At 35.7% G+C, this 19,639-nt stretch overlaps 2 protein-coding genes across 4 annotated transcripts in view; one reads left to right on the top strand and one right to left on the bottom strand.

Moving 5' to 3' along the window:
• Positions 1 to 6,936: 6,936 nt before the first annotated feature.
• Positions 6,937 to 15,548, bottom strand: LOC110451513 (S-adenosylmethionine synthase-like). The gene is made up of 7 exons (XM_021499577.1): positions 15,361 to 15,548; positions 10,252 to 10,452; positions 9,954 to 10,066; positions 9,607 to 9,750; positions 9,133 to 9,351; positions 8,711 to 8,893; positions 6,937 to 8,348 (listed from the first exon to the last, which is right to left on the bottom strand). The coding sequence occupies exons 1-7, from the start codon at positions 15,545 to 15,547 to the stop codon at positions 8,106 to 8,108; spliced, it is 1,290 nt and encodes a 429-aa protein (XP_021355252.1). The 5' UTR covers position 15,548; the 3' UTR covers positions 6,937 to 8,105.
• A 95-nt stretch (positions 15,549 to 15,643) lies between these two features.
• Positions 15,644 to 19,639, top strand: part of LOC110451512 (UBX domain-containing protein 8-like) — a 68,310-nt gene continuing 64,314 nt past the window's right edge. The window contains exons 1-2 of one of the 3 annotated variants that reach the window (XM_021499576.1): positions 15,644 to 15,733; positions 18,576 to 18,713. In XM_021499576.1, coding sequence (XP_021355251.1) covers positions 18,626 to 18,713 — 88 coding nt within the window. In that variant the 5' untranslated portion in view covers positions 15,644 to 15,733; positions 18,576 to 18,625. Of the gene's footprint in view, positions 16,004 to 18,575; positions 18,714 to 19,639 lie in introns of all 3 variants that reach the window. The other 2 variants (XM_021499575.1, XM_021499574.1) reach the window with 2 other exon arrangements.

The following is a 19,639-nucleotide window of genomic DNA, read 5'->3' as shown; positions in this document are numbered from 1 at the left end:
CCATATTTGTTTTAATTTTGTCGCTTGGGTGTCGTAGCTCCTTCTTTTTGTTCCTCCGCCTTTGTTTACAGTTGGACAATGTCCTAAAAAATGGTTGTTTACACTTTGGCCTATATATGTCGTCGCCGATTTCCGATAGATTCCATGTGTTCCTGAAATGTCGTCTTGCCTGCTGTAAGCTTTTTCTTTCGCAACTCTATGAAGTTTTGGACGAGTGACGCTGTAGTGTTTAGTCGCTGTTGTTGACTTCTTCACAGAGTAGACAGGTGATTTAACACTTTCAGCGTATGATGTCGTAGGTTGTAATTTCCGTCCAGTATCTCTAGCTGGCGCATTTTCTCTAGTTTGCGAGGCGGGCGTGTAAGGGCTAATGCTAGATCTCATCGGAGTAGTAATCGATTTGCACACGGGAATATATATAGTTACCAGAGTCTACTTGGCGGGAGGCGTTGGAGTAAGCGACAAAGTTGAGAGTACATGTACATGCGATTTTCATATTCCATTTTAAAATCTAATTTATAATGAAAAAAATGTTACTTAGAAATGGAATTTCTCACATCATATATTAGCAAATTACAACACGGCCATAGTCTCCAATTCCTGCTTACCTGTTTATGGAGTTCTGGGAAGACAAAGCGCAAGTGTCGTGTTAAAGTTAACTATATAGATATAGCATTGTGACAGAGTATGTCAGGAGAATATAGATTGTACATTGAAATGTTATTATCTTATGGAATGTGTGCAGAATATATGGTGATTAAATGAACCTGTAAATATAGCATATTGTAACAGGGGATCACAAAGGTTTAGGAGTGTGTTTTTATACAGAGACGTGTATGCTATATTTATGCTATACGATTTATAAGCATCATGTCATTTATTTCAATTATCTACAGTACTTTTTATGTATTCCTGTGACCATTTCTCAGAATGCAACAACAAGGATATTTGAAATCAAATTTAATATCTTAACAACTGTTGATAAACGCATTGGAATATTCCAGAGATGTATATAATTTATACGTCTCTTCAGTATTCCAGAAATGTATATGATTTATACGTCTCTTAGTATTCCAGAGATGTATATAATTTATACGTCTCTCAGTATTCCAGAGATGTATATAATTTATATGTCTCTCAGTATTCCAGAGATGTATATAATCTATACGTCTCTCAGTATTCCAGAGATGTATATAATGTATACGTCTCTCAGTATTCCAGAGATGTATATAATTTATACGTCTCTGGGTATTCCAGAGATGTATATAATTTATACGTCTCTTAGTTTTCCAGAGATGTATATAATTTATACGTCTCTCAGTATTCCAGAGATGTATATAATTTATACGTCTCTAATTATTCCAGAGATGTATATTATTTATACGTCTCTCAGTATTCCAGAGATGTATATAATTTATATGTCTCTGAGTATTCCAGAGATGTATATTATTTATACGTCTCTCAGTATTCCGGAGATGTATATAATTTATACGTCCCTCAGTATTCCAGAGATGTATATTATTTATACGTCCCGCAGTATTCCAGAGATGTACATAATTTATACGTCCCTCAGTATTCCAGAGATGTATATAATGTATACGTCTCTCAGTATTCCAGAGATGTATTTAATTAATACGTCACTAATTATTCCAGAGATGTATATTATTTATACGTCTTTGAGTATTCCAGAGATGTATATAATTTATACGTCTCTCAGTATTACAGAGATGTATATAATTTATACGTCTCTGAGTATTCCAGAGATGTATATTATTTATACGTCTCTGAGTATTCCAGAGATGTATATTATTTATACGTCTTTGAGTATTCCAGAGATGTATATAATTTATACGACTGGGTATTACAGAGATGTATATAATTTATATGTCTCTCAGTATTACAGAGATGTATATAATTTATATGTCTCTCAGTATTACAGAGATGTATATAATTTATACGTCTCCCAGTATTCCAGAGATGTATATAATTTATATGTCTCTCAGTATTACAGAGATGTATATAATTTATACGTCTCTCAGTATTCCAGAGATGTATATAATTTATACGTCTTCTAGTATTAGAGATGTATATAATTTATACGTCTCTCAGTATTCCAGAGATGTATATAATTTATACGTCTGGGTATTACAGAGATGTATATAATTTATACGTCTCTGGGTATTACAGAGATGTATATAATTTAAACATATCTGAGTATTCCAGAGATGTATATAATTTATACGTCTCTTGAGTATTCGAACGAACACAGAACACTGCGGAAGTTCAGTGTGGAAGAAGGGAGGTAACTCCTGATGTAAGTTTTTTTGTTCGTCTACAGGATTATAACCGTACTACTCGGTAGTAAAGCGGACGTAAAACCACATTAACAAACCAAGAAACACATTCGACAAAGCAGGAGCAGCCCAATTGCAGTATACGTTACGTTCCGACAATATACGTAGTGGTAATACTAGCAGTAATTATAAATATAAGTGCGATGTTCCTTTTATCCAAAGACATATAAAGCCAGATGTATAAACGTTTCTGTTTCATCATTCAATATTTTATTGCAGTAATATGTTACATACTATCTTATATAGTCCTATAGTTGGAACGGATCATTCGTATCTCCCCGTGGACCTTTGGATACCTAGGCCGATCGCACAATTATAATTTGTAAGTACCATACTATAGAAATTGTGGTCAGTTAACTTTAATTCTAAAGCCCTTTATTGCATTAAAGTGGTTCTAGGTGACACTATAATGTAGACATATTTCTCCTGAGAAATAGCATTGCTACAAAACATTGACGAAAACCTATAATAATAACGGAGATATTATACTATTGTGAGTTAGAGTTGCAATAAGATAATGATGTAACTGTGGAATGGACGAAGGGAGGTAACCGGTACAAAATAACTGTAAAGCATTACAACTTTAGACTCGACGTACGTAATGCAGTTCAGGAAATGTTGCTTTTTTAAATTTTGTAACCAGCAATTTGATTTTTTTAGTGTTTGTTTTGTAGTTTCTGTTTTGTTGGCAATCTAACTACCTGTGTATTATTCCAGGAAGTTAAAATGTTAATTTCCAGTGACATTTATTAATCATTAAGATCTTGATAGTGTAACTGGACAAAGCCTTTATATAATCTATAATGGACATTATTACAGCATTGCCTCAGGCTTCCCATTCCATTCACTGGTTCTCTCCTCAGTCCGGTAAGCTCCACACAACCAATGTATATATACAACCACTGTATACACACAATGTATATTGTAATACAAGGTTCCACTGTACACACAATGTATATTGTAATACAAGGTTCCACTGTACACACAATGTATATTGTGATACAAGGTTCCACTGTACACACAATGTATATTGTAATACAAGGTTCCACTGTACACACAATGTATATTGTAATACAAGGTTCCACTGTACACACAATGTATATTGCAATACAAGGTTCCACTGTACATACAATATATATTGTAATACAAGGTTCCACTGTACACACAATGTATATTGTGATACAAGGTTCCACTGTACACACAATGTATATTGAAATACAAGGTTCCACTGTACATACAATATATATTGTAATACGAGGTTCCACTGTACACACAATGTATATTGTATTACAAGGTTCCACTATACACACAATGTATATTGTAATACAAGGTTCCACTGTACACACAATGTATATTGCAATACAAGGTTCCACTGTACATACAATATATATTGTAATACGAGGTTCCACTGTACACACAATGTATATTGTATTACAAGGTTCCACTATACACACAATGTATATTGTATTACAAGGTTCCACTATACACACAATGTATATTGTATTACAAGGTTCCACTGTACACTCAACGTATATTGTAATACAAGGTTCCACTGTACACACAATAAATATTGTATTACAAGGTTCCACTGTACACACAACGTATATTGTAATACAAGGTTCCACTGTACACACAATGTATATTGTGATACAAGGTTCCACTGTACACACAATGTATATTGTATTACAAGGTTCCACTATACACACAATGTATATTGTAATACAAGGTTCCACTGTACACAAAATGTATATTGCAATACAAGGTTCCACTGTACATACAATATATATTGTAATACAAGGTTCCACTGTACACACAATGTATATTGAAATACAAGGTTCCACTGTACATACAATATATATTGTAATACAAGGTTCCACTGTACACACAATGTATATTGTGATACAAGGTTCCACTGTACACACAATGTATATTGTGATACAAGGTTCCACTGTACACACAATGTATATTGAAATACAAGGTTCCACTGTACATACAATATATATTGTAATACAAGGTTCCACTGCACACACAATGTATATTGTATTACAAGGTTCCACTGTTCACTCAACGTATATTGTGATACAAGGTTCCACTGTACACACAATGTATATTGTATTACAAGGTTCCACTGTTCACTCAACGTATATTGTGATACAAGGTTCCACTGTACACACAATGTATATTGAAATACAAGGTTCCACTGTACATACAATATATATTGTAATACGAGGTTCCACTGTACACACAATGTATATTGTATTACAAGGTTCCACTGTACATACAATGTATATTGTAATACAAGGTTCCAATGTACACACAATTTATATTGTAATACAAGGTTCCACTGTACATACAATGTATATTGTAATACAAGGTTCTACTGTACACACAATGTATATTGTAATACAAGGTTCCACTGTACATACAATGTATATTGTAATACAAGGTTCCACTGTACACACAATGTATATTGTAATACAAGGTTCCACTGTACACACAATGTATATTGTAATACAAGGTTCTACTGTACACACAATGTATATTGTAATACTAGGGGTTCGGTCAGACCCCAGGGTCTAATTTCATGACTACATTCGTCTCTTTATGCCCTGCATTTGTGTATATAGTTTTGGGGTGGGGATCTCAACCGCTTAAAGTTATGGCCCAGGGACTATGTTTCCAAGGGTGGGGCCAGACCCTAGGGACATCCTGGAAGCAAATGTGCATTCTTCACTTTATACTCAGCAATTGTATATATGGTTATAGATTGGGGATCTAAACCATTTCCAAGCAATATTTTTTTTTTGGCCCCGCCCCTCAGTCCCCTGGGGGGTCAGCCCCAGCATTTGTACAATTTTGAATCCCCACCACCTAGGAATGCTTCCAGACAAATTTAGTTAAATTCCAATCAGTGGTTAAGAAGAAGTCGTTAAAAGAAATTGTTGACAGACGATCGCCATGGTATGGCATAAGTTCACCTTGGTCCTTCGGACCAGGCGAGCTAAAATTGTTCCACTGTATACACAACCAATGTATATTGTAATATAAGGTTCCACTGTACACACAATGTATATTGTAATACAAGGTTCCACTGTACACACAATGTATATTGTAATACAGGGTTCCCCTGTAGATTCCTGTTGAATATTGTGTAAATAACAAGAGGCCCAATGGGCCTGCATCGCTGACCTGGTATAAATCTCACACTTGTAACCTTAAAAGTGATCTAAAATAAAACTACAGGCAAAATTTCAGTATTTATGATTAAAATTAATTCAAAAGATTTCATCCCTGTGACCTTGAAAGTCGAACAAAGTCATTATGTTGAACAAATTATATAGCCTTTCATCTCAGGATGAACTTGCAAAATATCAACATCCTGGGACCCATGGTTATTCAGAAGAGGTTGTTTAAAAGATTTTAAACAAATTTGACCCCTGTGACCTTGAATATAAGTCAAAGTCATTCACTTTAACAAACATAGTAGTCCTTGATCCCAGCATGCTACTGACTAAATATCAACATCCTGAGCCTTTTGGTTATTCAGAACAAGTTGTTAAAATATTTTGAACATATTTGCTCCTTTTGACCTTGAATATGATTCAAGGTCATACAGTTAAACAAACTTGGTAGCCCTTGATCCTAGTATGCTACTGACTAAATCACCCTGGGCATTTTGGTTATTCAGATGTAGTTGTTAAAAGTTTTTAACATATTTGACCCCTGTGACCTTGAATATGGGTGAAGGTCATTCATTTGAACAAACTTTGTAGCCCCTTCATCTCAGCATGCTTCTGGCCAAATATCATCACCCTGGGCATTTTGGTTATTCAGAAGTCGTTTAAAGGTTTTTTAAGACAATTGACCCGTGTGACCTTGAATATAATTGAAGGTCATTCATTTGAACAAATTTGGTAGCCCTTCACCCAAGCATGCTACTGGCCAAATATCATCTCCCTGGGCAGTTTGGTTATCGAGGAAGATGTTTCAAGTTTTTAACATATTTGACCCCTGTGACCTTGAAAATGGGTGAAGGTCATTAATTTTAACAAACTTTGTAGCCCTTCATCACAGTTTGCTTCTGGCCATATATCATCACCCTAGGCCTTTTGGTTATTAAGAAGAAGTGGTTTAAAGTAAAATATTGACGCTGCGCCACGGCATAAGCTCACTTGGCACTTTGTGCAAGTGGAGTTTGTTATCTACCTGGCCAACTCTAGTCTACCTGTTGTAACAATACTTTGACCAAGTGGAGTTTGTTATCTACCCGGCCAACTCTAGTCTACCTGTTGTAACAATACTTTGACCGAGTAGAGTGTCATGCTACCATATCCAGGTTGTAACTTACATATTTAGGCAGCATCAAGTCATAATTCCTTACCTTGAGGTGAAATATCCTGATTTATACAAATTGCAACTTTTCATTGAGACGGCATCAAGTCATAATTCATTACCTTGAGGCTTAACTTTTCTAATCTTCAATTAACATGTATAAATGTTAACTTGTATGGGATAACTTCCTCTTAGTTGCAATGTTCCTATTCATCAGTTTTTCAACTGAAGTAAAAACAATTTCTGTAGGTAAATTTCAACAATTTATTTAGTTGTTCCCTCATATAAACCTGACATCTACAGTGTAAATTGGTGTTCTAATTTTAACTTCAATATAGAGTTACATAACAAATCTTAAAAGAATGTCTTTATAATGGTTTAACATTCTGTGGACAAGATGTGAAAACGGACATGTAATGACTACAGATGGACTGATCTCCAATTACAGCTTTCGTTAAGACTATTTCTATCTGGTGAGATAAATGTCAGTATAGCAAACAAAATATTCCTTAAATTGCACTCACTATTCTGTAGAATACAGGGAATGATTCTACGATATCATACAACACGTGCATGATCAACATTACATGGACCAAATATTTTTTACTTGGGAGAGATATGGCAGAAATCCATTTAAATATCTTTGAAGTCATGGACAATGATAAAAATGAAATCAAAAGGAATAACAACAATAAAAATTACATTAAAAAGAAATTACAATCACACTTCTTTTAATCAAAGATAAAAAGGGATCTCATTCATTAATAATCTATTTTCAACATATATAGCAAGGACGTATTCAAATATATAAATAAGTATCAATATAATGGCTTCACCATTATCTATTTGGGGACTTTTGCCCGAGTGTTTATAAATAGTGCTCTTTTCCGTTAAAATTTTCATAAACACGAGACAAATGTGTATATAAAAATCGAGAAGAAAAAACACATTTGCAATAATTAAAGGGCGAAATCTAAGCCGAGTTTGACGCAAATGAGCTAACATTTACAAAAACTTCATTCTTCAGAAGAATGAAAGATTTCAGGTTGCATTAACCTCTGCAATCGACTACAAAACTGCAATCAAAATTAGGAATTTTAAGATAATGCTAGTTTTGAGTCAAGAGGGTCAAACTTATTCCATAAATAGACATAAACTCCGGAGTCAAACTGGGTCAGACTAGCCTTTTAACTACTGTGGCCTCCCCTTGGCTTGTTCTCATCATAAAATGGTGTATTTAACATTTAGCTCTTTCAGCGCACACACGCGAACGCACACACAAACAAACATAATGTGGATTTGAGCAGCTGTTTATATACTTTCCAGTTTTACTGGCAGTTGCTTTCTGTATATTCTCTGAATAAATTTTACTTTTTTTACTCTCTCATACATTTTGTAACATTAGATTTCAGCAGACTTTCAGTTTTTTAATATCAGCTTTTTCGGCACTTCCCAGCTAAATTCTGGACGACCAAAATGTCCATAGCATGCAGTTTTCTGATAGATAGGCGCCCGTAGATTCAGTTCCTTTACAATGTGTCCTGGTCGAAGGTCAAAATTGTCATGCACCACTTGAAGTAGCTGCGCTTCAGATAGCTTGGATGTGCCGTAACTGAACACAGTGATGGATAATGGCTTTGCAATTCCAATGGCGTACGACACCTGGATATTTAAATGATACTTTTTATAAATGTATGTACATATTATTTTGTATCGTTTTATCTCAGTCCTAACAAGACTCTTTGTCGTTTTCCACGACATGAAATTCTCCAGCAAGGCTTCTTTGATACCATAAAACTGATTAACTTTCAACAATAATGTTTGTTCATCCAAGCTGTTATAAACATGTTATAAATTGTCAGTTTTCCTGCAGACTGGTTAAGTTATTTGTCAATTCATTAGTTAGCATTCAAAGATATCAATCTTTCAAATTTAACAGTTGCTTAAAAGGCATAAAATAAATTTGTGAAAACAACTAAGTGTTATATAGTGTTGTTTATAGTCACCTTTTCCTTACAACTTACCTGAACTAAAACTCTCTTACAGAGACCTGCCTTGACCAGAGACTTGGCAACCCAACGGCTGGCATAGGCTGCTGACCTGTCTACCTTGGAGAAGTCTTTCCCAGAGAAGGCACCACCTCCGTGGGCTCCCCAGCCACCATACGTGTCCACTATAATCTTTCTTCCTGTCAGTCCAGCATCACCCTACAAGTGTTGTTAAACCCCTTAGAATAGTAACTTTTTAATCAAAATAATTCAATAATCAACAGAAAAGTGTGTGATATTAAAATGTTTATTTCATGTAAAACTTATACAAGTTTTTTCCCCATCATAATATAAATATAAGAAAAACATTGAGCACTTTGATTCAAATTAATACATTGATGTGACCTGAAACAAAAAATATTTCTTAACTTTTAGAAGTTATTGGCAAAGCTAATTACCTGTGGTCCTCCAATGATAAACTTTCCGGAAGGCTGAATGTGAAACACAGTTTTGCTGTCTCTGTATTTTTCAGGAATTACTTCGTTAACAACTTTGTCCATCAGCTGCTTTCTCAGTTCTTCAATTGTGACGAACTCGTCATGTTGAAGGGAGACAACCACTGTATGCACTCGTATGGGAACACAGGCACCCTTGACATACTTGTATTCCACTGTCACCTATAGGAACAAATGCAATATTGAGATGTAACCAGTTGAAAAGTGCAACTGATCAATCAGTTAAATTGTCAACTTGGGGATCAAAATGAACTAAAATGATGGAATTTATTAATCATCTTTCAACTTTAATGAAAAACAAATTTCTTCAGGAATGTCACAATACTTCAAATTAATATTTTCACTTCATAGTAGTCCATTGGTGATTAGTATAGACCTTTCATTTTTTCACTTATATTATAAAAAGTTTCCACATACCTGTGTTTTTGAGTCAGGTCTTGCCCATGCAAGTGTTCCGTCCCTTCTCAGTTGGGCAATTTTAGCATTTAGCTGATGTGACAATACTACCGTAAGTGGCATACATTCGTCAGTTTCATCTGTGGCATACCCAAACATTAGACCCTAAAGAACAGAAAACATTTTCAAAATTAAAACATTTTAATACCCATCTTTTTTATGTTTAAAACAGTATATGAAACTTTTGAACCAATTATTTAAATTCATTTCATTTCTAAATGATGAAGCTGGAAATTGGTATATATTATGGGGATATTATTTAGACGCAACAAAACTGACTATATCAAGATTCGTGTATCAGCGTTTACCTGGTCACCAGCACCAATGTCGTCTTCGTCTCTGTTTTCATGAACACCCTGTGCGATATCTGGGCTCTGTTGCTCCAAGGCCACCAGGACATTACAGGTCTTATAGTCAAAACCTACAAGTCCATCAAATTGATAGCAAGTATGAATCACAATCATAGAAGTTCTTCAATGTGCATTTCTGAATTTATAAGTATGATAATTCAATTTTGTTAAAAATTCTTTTAGTCTGTTTCAAATATTAAAATAGTTTTACTTTACATGTTCTTTGTGATACAATGTCTGCAGAAAATAGAAGTACCTTTTGATGAATCGTCATATCCTATTTGTTTGATTGTGTTGCGGACCACCTTCTGATAGTCAACGTTGGCAGTGGAGGTGATTTCTCCGGCCAACAGGATCATGCCTGTCTTGGCCACTGACTCACAAGCTACCTTGGCGTTTGGATCCTGTTTAAGGTGAGCGTCCAACACAGCATCACTTACTTGGTCACAGATCTTGTCTGAAAAGAAAGAGGAAACTGAAATTTGCTTCTTGTAATAGCTTTTTTGTCCACTCCATTTTTACATCAAAATGGGACTGTTAAAGTTCTCTCATGGTCATGAAATTACTGCGCTGCAATATTTCACTATAGGTCAGGTCTTAACTCCAGAGGTAAGGAAATAGGGAGAGTTGTATGCACAGCAGCTTTATGTGAGGGCAAAGTTCACGTAAAATACACAGGTATAGAAAATTTCAGTTTTTTTTCAGGAAAAGATCGATGATTCTGGGAGATCACCATCTTGGATTATCTCCCTTGGTACACGGAACTCTAAGACAAATGACGGTCAACAAATTTATTTATGTCAAACATTAATAAACAAGAGGCCCAATGGGCCTGCATCGCTCACCTGGTATTAATCTCACACTTGTAATCTTAAAAGTGGACTAAAATACAGCTACAGGCAGAATATCAGTGTTTGATTCATAAGAAAAAGATTTAAACATATGACGCCTTTGACCTTGAATGTCGTACAAGGACATCAGGTTGAGAGTGGATCAAGGTCATTCATTTTAACAAACTTGGTAGCCCTTCATCCCAGCATGCTACAGGCCCAATATCAGTACCCTGGGCCTTTTGGTTATTGAGAAGAAGTTGTTTAAAGATTTTACGACATTTGACCCCTTTGACCTTGAAAGTTGGTCAAGGTCATTCATTTGTACAAACTTGGTAGTCCTTCATCCCAGCATGGTACAGGTCCAATATCAGTACCCTGGGCCTTTTGGTTATTGAGAAGAAGTTGTTTAAAGATTTTAAGACATTTGACCCCTTTGACCTTGAAAGTTGGTCAAGGTAATACATTTTAACAAACTTATTAACTCTTCATCCCAGCATGCTACAGGCCCAATATCATAACCCTAGGCATTTTGGTTATTCAGAAGAAGTTGTTTAAAGTTTTTAACATATTTGACCCCTGTGACCTTGAATATGGGTGAAGGTCATTCATTTGAACAAACTTGGTAGCCCTTCATCCCAGCATGCTACTGGCCAAATATCATCACCCTGGGCAGTTTGGTTATCGAGAAGAAGTTGTTTAATGTTTTTAACATATTTGACCCCTGTGACCTTGAACATGGGTGAAGGTCATTACTTTTAACAAACTTCGTAGCCCTTCATCCCAGTTTGCTTCTGCCCAAATATCCACACCCTAGGCCTTTTGGTTGTTAAGAAGAAGTCGTTTAAATTAAAATATTGACGCCGGACGGACGCCGGGGCATAAGCTCACTTGGCACTTTGTGCCAGGTGAGCTAAAAATACAGTTGATACATAATGTGTTGTTTATGTGAAAAGTATTATTAAATAGGTAACCGTTAACAAAGAAAGTTTAGCCAAATTCCTATGCCAGAGAAACGCCGATCAACTTACGACGTTACGTTTCGACATCTCGGTACGTTTTCCCATACTATTACGAAAATGTAGTTCAATTTAAGCTCCGTTCCATGTAAGTTCTGTTAGTTTTTTTTCAAATCGCATATGCGTCTTGCATGTTTTTTCCCCGCCTCACTTTCATGTTGATCTTGCGTCTAACATTACGTTAACGTGGTTGATAATAACCTCGTGAATTATTTCAATATTTATTAAATGAAGCATCATAAAAATAGTCTGCTTTAACTATTTTTTTCCTTGGAGTAGATTTGAAGAGGATGTATTGATTGTCCACGCTTCTAGTATAAACCTTTTTTTTTTATAATCCCTTATCAGTCAAATCAGTCTGTAGTTTTGACAATGCAGTAGGGCTTCGTAATTCACGCCACGTGTTGGTGAGTGAAAAAAACAACAACACGGTCCGTCGTTCGCGACTGCAAATCATTTCAATTAGTAGAGCTATTGTTGACGGGTAATCACAGATATAGTGTTAGCTAATTACTGCATTGTAATTTTTATTGACTGTAGTGTTGAGAAGTGTCAATAATTTACCCTGAAGCATGCGATCCTACCTGGCCTATTGTCTGGGACCAGATGATATCGGTGAAATCATGCCCTCCGGGTTAACTTACCTGAAAATGTCGCAAAACCAGCAGTCTTGACCACAGATGACCGATTTTAATAATTTTACAGTAGGTTAAAAATTGTGTGGCCAAAAAAAATATCACCAAACCACGGACTTAGGTAATCTAATTCCGTGGCTAAACTGAACTGCGACATGACCTGGTTTGAAGTGACGATACCCAAGCCGCCATGATGAGCCCTTCTCACTGATGGTAATTATGATCAATAAAAGGTATCTAATTATGTCTTTCACCAGGAGATATGCACCAGCGGTTACTAAACATCAAAGTACTTAATAATTGATATGTTTTTGTAAGCAAGTAAATGTTTTATGTAAAATATTGCTAAAATGAATTGATGTATGCCGATATGCGCACACGTGTGTGATCAGATAATTCTAAGAAAACGAACAACAAAATACACATTTTACGTAGTTTCTTCTTGGTTTTTAATATCTTTACATCAATAAAAAAACATCATAAGAAATATATTTAAAAAAAACGTTCATCAGAGATCGATTTTCGCAGCATGAACATCGTTTTTCCCCCCAGATTTGTATGGGTGCGCAAAATATTCGAGTAGAAGCTTTTTTCCCCGATTTTCAGCCTCAAAAAGTACCTGCGCAAATTACACAGGTGCACAAATTACATGGGTTTTAACGGTATCACAAAATTACCTACAATATTTGTATCTTGTGAAATAAAGACATAATTAAACAACTTCAACAGCTTGAACAAAATATGACATGATAATTGACCTGTATGTTGTCTATCTCCCCAGGTTGTTCATCAATTAGGGACAGTCAACCATTAAAACCTGCCATGAGCCTCTAGTTGATTGTCCTGCATGGTGTCTTTCTCCCCGAGTTGTTCATCAATTAGGGACAGTCAACTTTAATCTAACTGTAATGTTTGACCTCTTATTTTTTGTTTACCTGTGGACCTTGGATCACATGCACACTTTCTGTCATGTTAATAACGTCTAGCTTGCCTGTGTGCTTATGTGACCTAAAATGTACTAACTACTACTGGGACGTGTTCGGGGGATGCACAGCATAAAGACAGAAAGTGTCCTATAGATGGCAGCACACCCAGGGTGTAAAGTATGCCCCCCCCCCCCCACCATATTGCAATGTTTGTCACCTTTGTATTAAATAAACAGCAAGTTCTATGACTACTTTGAGCATTTCTACATCAGATTTTGCTTAATTTCCCATAGTTACGAACTTATCATGAAACCCTAAATGGCCATGCAAGGATTTGTGTCAACTGAATGACAATAGAAACACCACACCATCAGTAACCACTCTAGGTAAACCATATACAACTGATTATTCTTGTAATCACACATGGGCTTGTCAAAATAAATAGTTTCATATCTACTTTGTTCGATTAAAACATTTATTTTAATAAGATTATCTTATTATGTCTCAGTATTAAACCTTACTTACCTAATATATCTTGGTCCTAGAAGCCCAAGATTTTGATGAGTTTATTTGACACAAAAGTCTAAATAAGTTTCCTTTTCCTATTTATTAACGGACTGCAATCCACAGTTCTACAGTTAAGGGACATTCGTCATTTTGGTAACAATGTGTAAATCCTATTTCTCTTCCATGTACATTTTGAACTCGCGCTATTAATAGATTGCATATAACCCTTTACCTGCTATATGGAAAGGATGCCGTGGGGTTGTTAGTGTTTTAATGGTGTGGGCACTTTGGTTGCTGTAGATGGAAACATCAATGCTCAAAGATATATTCATATATTGGACAATTATCTGTGGCCGGTAATTGCTCGCCATTTCCCCGATAAGTTACACATTCATGGATGACAATGCGCTAGTACATAGAGCCTGCGTGGTAAGCAAATATATGGAACAAAATCACATAAACACGACTGAATGGCCAGCTCGATCCCCCGACATGAATGTAATAGAAAACATGTGGCTCAAACTAAAGCGCGACTTAAAAAACGTGTCAAGAAACATCCAAACAAGTGATTAGCCGTTTGCCGAAATTCATCGACCATGGCAAAATATCGTTAGAATATGCAAGATGACTGTACAAATCAATTCCAGGACGACTGAAGGAAGTAAAATGTATGAAAGGCAATTTGACCAAATACTGAGGTAAGTTAATTGTTATACCGCCTCTAAAATGAGTTTTGAAATTATGGTTGTCAATGTAAACAAAACGCAGGCATTTTCAAAATGATGAATACTTATGTCCCTTGACCGTTATTTGTTTATTATTACCTTCAAATTTTGCTCATTCCTTTTCATGCACAATATTACCCATAATTTGATTATTTATTGAACAATTTTGAAAGAATGATAATTTTTCTTGCTTTAGCTTCTTATATAGAAGAACTTATTTTTATTTCACTTTATTTTCAATATCAGTAATAAAACTCTTTCTGTCAACATTAACTGTCACCCAACCTGTTTAATGAAAATAACTTTGCATTAAAGAATGAATTTAATAGATTTAGGTTTTTACGTAGATCCAGACTGGTCACTTATTAATATAGATTGCACACATTTTAACAGAAATCATGTCTGTTCCTGACATAGCTATCAATGAGATTTTGGAGACGAAAAGGGCGGATGTAAACAAAAGTAAAATAATTCTTTTGCTGGATCACTCGTAAAATAACACGAAACCAATGTTTACTGAATTATGCTCCATTTCACGATCAGTGAAATAGTTGAATCCTAACCATGCATGATGAACTGTAATATTTTGTAAGCGATCATGTGACGCAACCACTCTATAAAAACATGTAAACATATCAAAACACGTGCTGCTGGTGCGGAGCTTTGGAAGTATTGCAGTATCGATACTACAGCAAGAATAACGGAAAATAAATAGTGCAGTACCTGGATGTCCCTCTCCCACAGATTCTGATGTAAAAAGGAAGGTGCCAATGTCATCTTGACTGCATTCTTCGGCATAATGATGGTTATACTCTTTGTAATGGCTGCCGTTGAGGCCGTTCGTTGTTGTAGTTGACATGGCTGGTCCCCTACTCTGCTTACTACCTTGTGGAAAAGAGGCAGTTTTCATAGAGCCATCTGCTTATATATACTTTTTCAGGGCACATGACATCGAGCTCGGATTTTCATTGGATACAATATTCTGCACCTTCTCTTCTGGAGAGTTCCATATACATATAATCCCCGACTTCCGGAAGAGAAAAACCACAGACCCAAAAACATTTTTGATAGAAATTTTGAACATCTTGAAGTTTGGGTATATCATATAATTTACTGTACTAGTGTTATAGGTATAGGTGAACATATTTATTTTATTTGAAATGACACAAAATGAATTGGTCCTAAAACAGCACAACCAGTGCATCAGTCTTCAGTAACTAAGTAGTAAGTTAGCAGACGATTTTGGGGGCTTTGACAGAAGTCGATAGACACGTCATTCATTACTTCTACTTAATCTTAGTTATGGCTTATGGGAAACTGCTCATTGGTATGTCGATAATTGGATGTTTTATATATTTCCGAACAGGTAAGAAAAACGGAGGTGAACTTATGGGGTTTTCATCGTTCAAGTTACCGTACAGTACAGTTGTATGTGAGAGTGACTGTGGGACTCGGGGTTGTCTTTCTTGAAACTGCCTAGATTTGTTTATCATTACTAACAATCATTTTTGAAATTGTTAAAAATAAGAGATTACCAAAACAAAACATTTTCTACATGATGTATCAGGACTGCACGGTCGAGCAAGTCTTGTCTGTCAAACACAAGCCATATCATTCTGCCACCTATTGTCAAGTGTCGGTGATTGTGGAGTCTTTACATTGGGTTGTCTTTCTTGAGACTGGGGATGCTTCATGACTTGGGCCATTTTCATTTAAACTGTCAAACCGGTTGGACCACAGTTGAGCTTTGCTCAAGTGACCTATTCCGATCACTTTCCGTCCATCGTCGTCCGTAGTGTGGAAACTTTTTTACATTTTCAAATTCTTCTCAAGAACCAGTGCCAGTGGATGGAATTTTTTCAAACTTGGTCAGAATCATCCTTTGATGAATGGAAAGATCATCAGGGGCTTTATTTAAATTGTAAATTTCAGGACCCCTAGGCCATCCCTTCTCCCTGTGGGAGGGGGTAAAGTTTACTATAGTTTATATATATGGAAATAACACTTTTGGGTATATTTTATCCATTTTCAGCAGAAAATTATTCAAACTTGGTCAGAATCATCTTTGGTGGATGAGGGTATTACATTGTAAAATTGGAATTTCTGCCCCATCCCTAGGGGTTAGGGCGGGGCCCCAAAGGGAACGTTTACCAATATTCTAAAATTCTTATCCTTTGATGACATGACAAGTATTGTATTTCACTTAGTTAACATGCTGATTTCCACATCTAAACAATAAAATAAAGCTACCAGTACCTATATGATATAACTCAGGTGACCGCTAAGGCCCTTGGGCCTCTTGTTTACAGTGCCATTGTGCTGTTACTTGTCAACAAGACAATGTGCCTGTGCATAACAGTCATCTCAGCAGATTTACAATGATCAAGTATTGGACTAGCCATCTAAATCACCTGACAGGTTGCCCATTAAAACCAGCCATTTAACTTGCCCAATTAAGGAATTAACTAAGACAATTCACAATAATCCCACTCCTATTATTGGTCATTTGCGATTGATGCTGCAACACTGTTATCTGCACAAATGGTGGTCGTACACCAAACAAAATATGTGATTTACGAAATGAAACTTGCTGTGCTACCTTAAATTTCACTGCTAAAGTTGTTGTTTTTCATAAATTTTGACAAATGAATGAACAAGTCTCCAATGAATAAATAGAGAACAAGTTGGAACACAATTGTAATTACAAAAATGATGAACTTCTGTAAAATTAGTTTTCTTTTTGTCTTTTTACTGAGTATGTATATGGTAATGTACAGCAAAACCTATAATCCTACATACTAGTACGATTGTGCTAATATAGTGTGAGTTAAAAGAATAGAGTGTTTGTAAATAGGTATGGTCATCCTATACATGGAGCCACTTGTGAAATTCAGGTCATTGGCAGGCAGTGCCATATGTGGGACACCTCATACCTGAAGGACCTGTGGTTACATTATATATTTGGTGATGTTCAGATGTTTTTTGTTTTTTTTTAAGTAAAGAATACAATAAATCTTGTTTCTTTGCAGGGCTACATATATATAGTAATCAGGAAAAAATGTTGTCAAGAAAAATAAAAACTTCATGTGACGTCAACTATAAAACGTGTCACAACGTCTCAAGAATAGGTTACTTGTAGAGTGTAGATAAAGCCCTCTCAGTTATATCAGTATGAGGTCATACAGATGACTCAGCTGGTGTCCCCCCTCATCTCTGTTCATGTTATGAGTTTTCTTGATTTTGATTGCTTCTTTGATTGGCTTGTTTTTTTGTATGTTCCCTTTCAACATTATTTTCATTGTCAATAGAAACCTATGCAATACTTTGTGAATACCCTCTCTATCGATAGGTGAAACCTCCAGGGTCAAGTGACATACATGTATATGCAATATACAATTTCATCACATTGTTGTACAGATAAACAATGCAAATCGCTCACTCAGTCATAGCTTGACAAAGGAACGAGTCTGTCTTAAATCGTTGATATTACTTTTTTTCGTAAACTGATGAATCTTATTGAAGATTTCATTGATGTACATTCAGGAAGGAAGTACATGTATTCAATTTAATAGTTAAGTTCTTTTAAATCAGAGTCGAAATCATTTAGCAAAAAGCTTGAGTCCCTTTCTGGTACTTTACCCATAAGTTGCTTGTCAATGTTGACTGGCTATAGAAGTGCAGTACCAGAAAATTTACTATCATTTATCATTCATTCATTTGTTCTATTGATTTTTACTTATGAATATCTTTTTCTATTCTTTTTTATTATACTCAAAGCATGGGTGTGCAATTTCATATTAAGAGTACAAGCTTGTAAGTGGATTTTTAACTACTAGCCCTACCTATATTTCACCAATCCAGCGTTAAATTAACTAGCCTTGGGTGTCAGGTAAGTGGTAATATACACCCCTGTATATAATCTGTATTTCTTGTTTCAGATCCTGCAGCGTTTCTTAAGACAGGGATAAAAATACTCATTGGTTTAGGAATGGTGACATTTGTAATCCAATATATTTGGTCAAGAATATCAGGTTCATTCAAAAGATGGATGGCATCTCCAGCTTTACACGCTTCTAGTAAGTCTTCCTTTACAGTTCCTATCATGCCTAGGTTCTCTTACAGGAAACCATAATGTCATATCTTTGATGTTTATTATTTATTCTTCAGCGAATTCAATTTTTGATGTCTTACTGGGTGAAAGAAGTTTTGTATTTGACAACATGTCTTAATTAAAACCAAAGATTGATTATAGATAGTTTCTTGAAATATATTTACATTTGATATTCAGGTACAATTCCTCTTAAATATTGACATACCATTGTCATTGTTTTTTTAGGTCACCTGAGACAAAGTCTCAAGTGACCAATTGCGATCGCCTTTTGTCTGGCGTCGTCCGTCATCCGTCATGCGTCCGTAAACAATTTACATTTTCGACTTCTTCTCCANCGTCCGTCCACCGTCCGTCCGTCCGTCCTCGTCCGTCAACTTTTCCTTTAAACAACTTCTTCTGAAGAACGGACAGGCCTAGAGTCATGATATTTGGCTGAAAGCTTCGTTGGTAGGAGCCCTACAAAGTTTGAGAACGAAAATGACCTTGACCTGTTTTCAAGGTCACAGGGGTCAAATATGTCAAAAACTTCAAACGACTTCTTCTAAAGAACTAAAAGGTATAGAATCTTCATATTTGGCTGATGGCTTCCTGGGATAGAGCCCAACAAAGTTTGAGAATGAAAATNTCCCCCTGGGGAGGGGGTAAACTTTACTATAGTTTATATAGGGAAATCACATTTTGGACTAACATTTGTTTAATTGCCATTGGAAGTAATTCAATTGGGGTTAGTATTATCAGTATTGGATAGCAGCTTGATGGTATGCACATATGAGCCCTTACTGACCCCCCCCGGGGCTGATGGGTGGGGCCAAAAAGGGTTGAATTGACTGAAATTTCAAAAATCTTCTTCTCAAGACCCAGATATGGTAGAATCAAATACTCTTCATAGAT

Source organism: Mizuhopecten yessoensis, unplaced genomic scaffold (genome assembly GCF_002113885.1).
Source record: "Mizuhopecten yessoensis strain PY_sf001 unplaced genomic scaffold, ASM211388v2 scaffold6113, whole genome shotgun sequence".
Lineage (NCBI taxonomy): Eukaryota > Metazoa > Mollusca > Bivalvia > Pectinida > Pectinidae > Mizuhopecten > Mizuhopecten yessoensis.
This window is presented reverse-complemented; position numbering and strand designations above follow the sequence as displayed.

Excerpts from the sequence above, each read along its gene's own strand:
- LOC110451513 (XM_021499577.1), bottom strand. The coding sequence starts at position 15,547 with ATGAAAACTGCCTCTTTTCCACAAGGTAGTAAGCAGAGTAGGGGACCA. Across the intron at positions 10,067-10,251 it reads ATATGACGATTCATCAAAAG|GTTTTGACTATAAGACCTGT; the intron begins GTACTTCTATTT and ends ATGGACTTGTAG. Across the intron at positions 9,352-9,606 it reads GACCTGACTCAAAAACACAG|GTGACAGTGGAATACAAGTA; the intron begins GTATGTGGAAAC and ends TTGTTCCTATAG.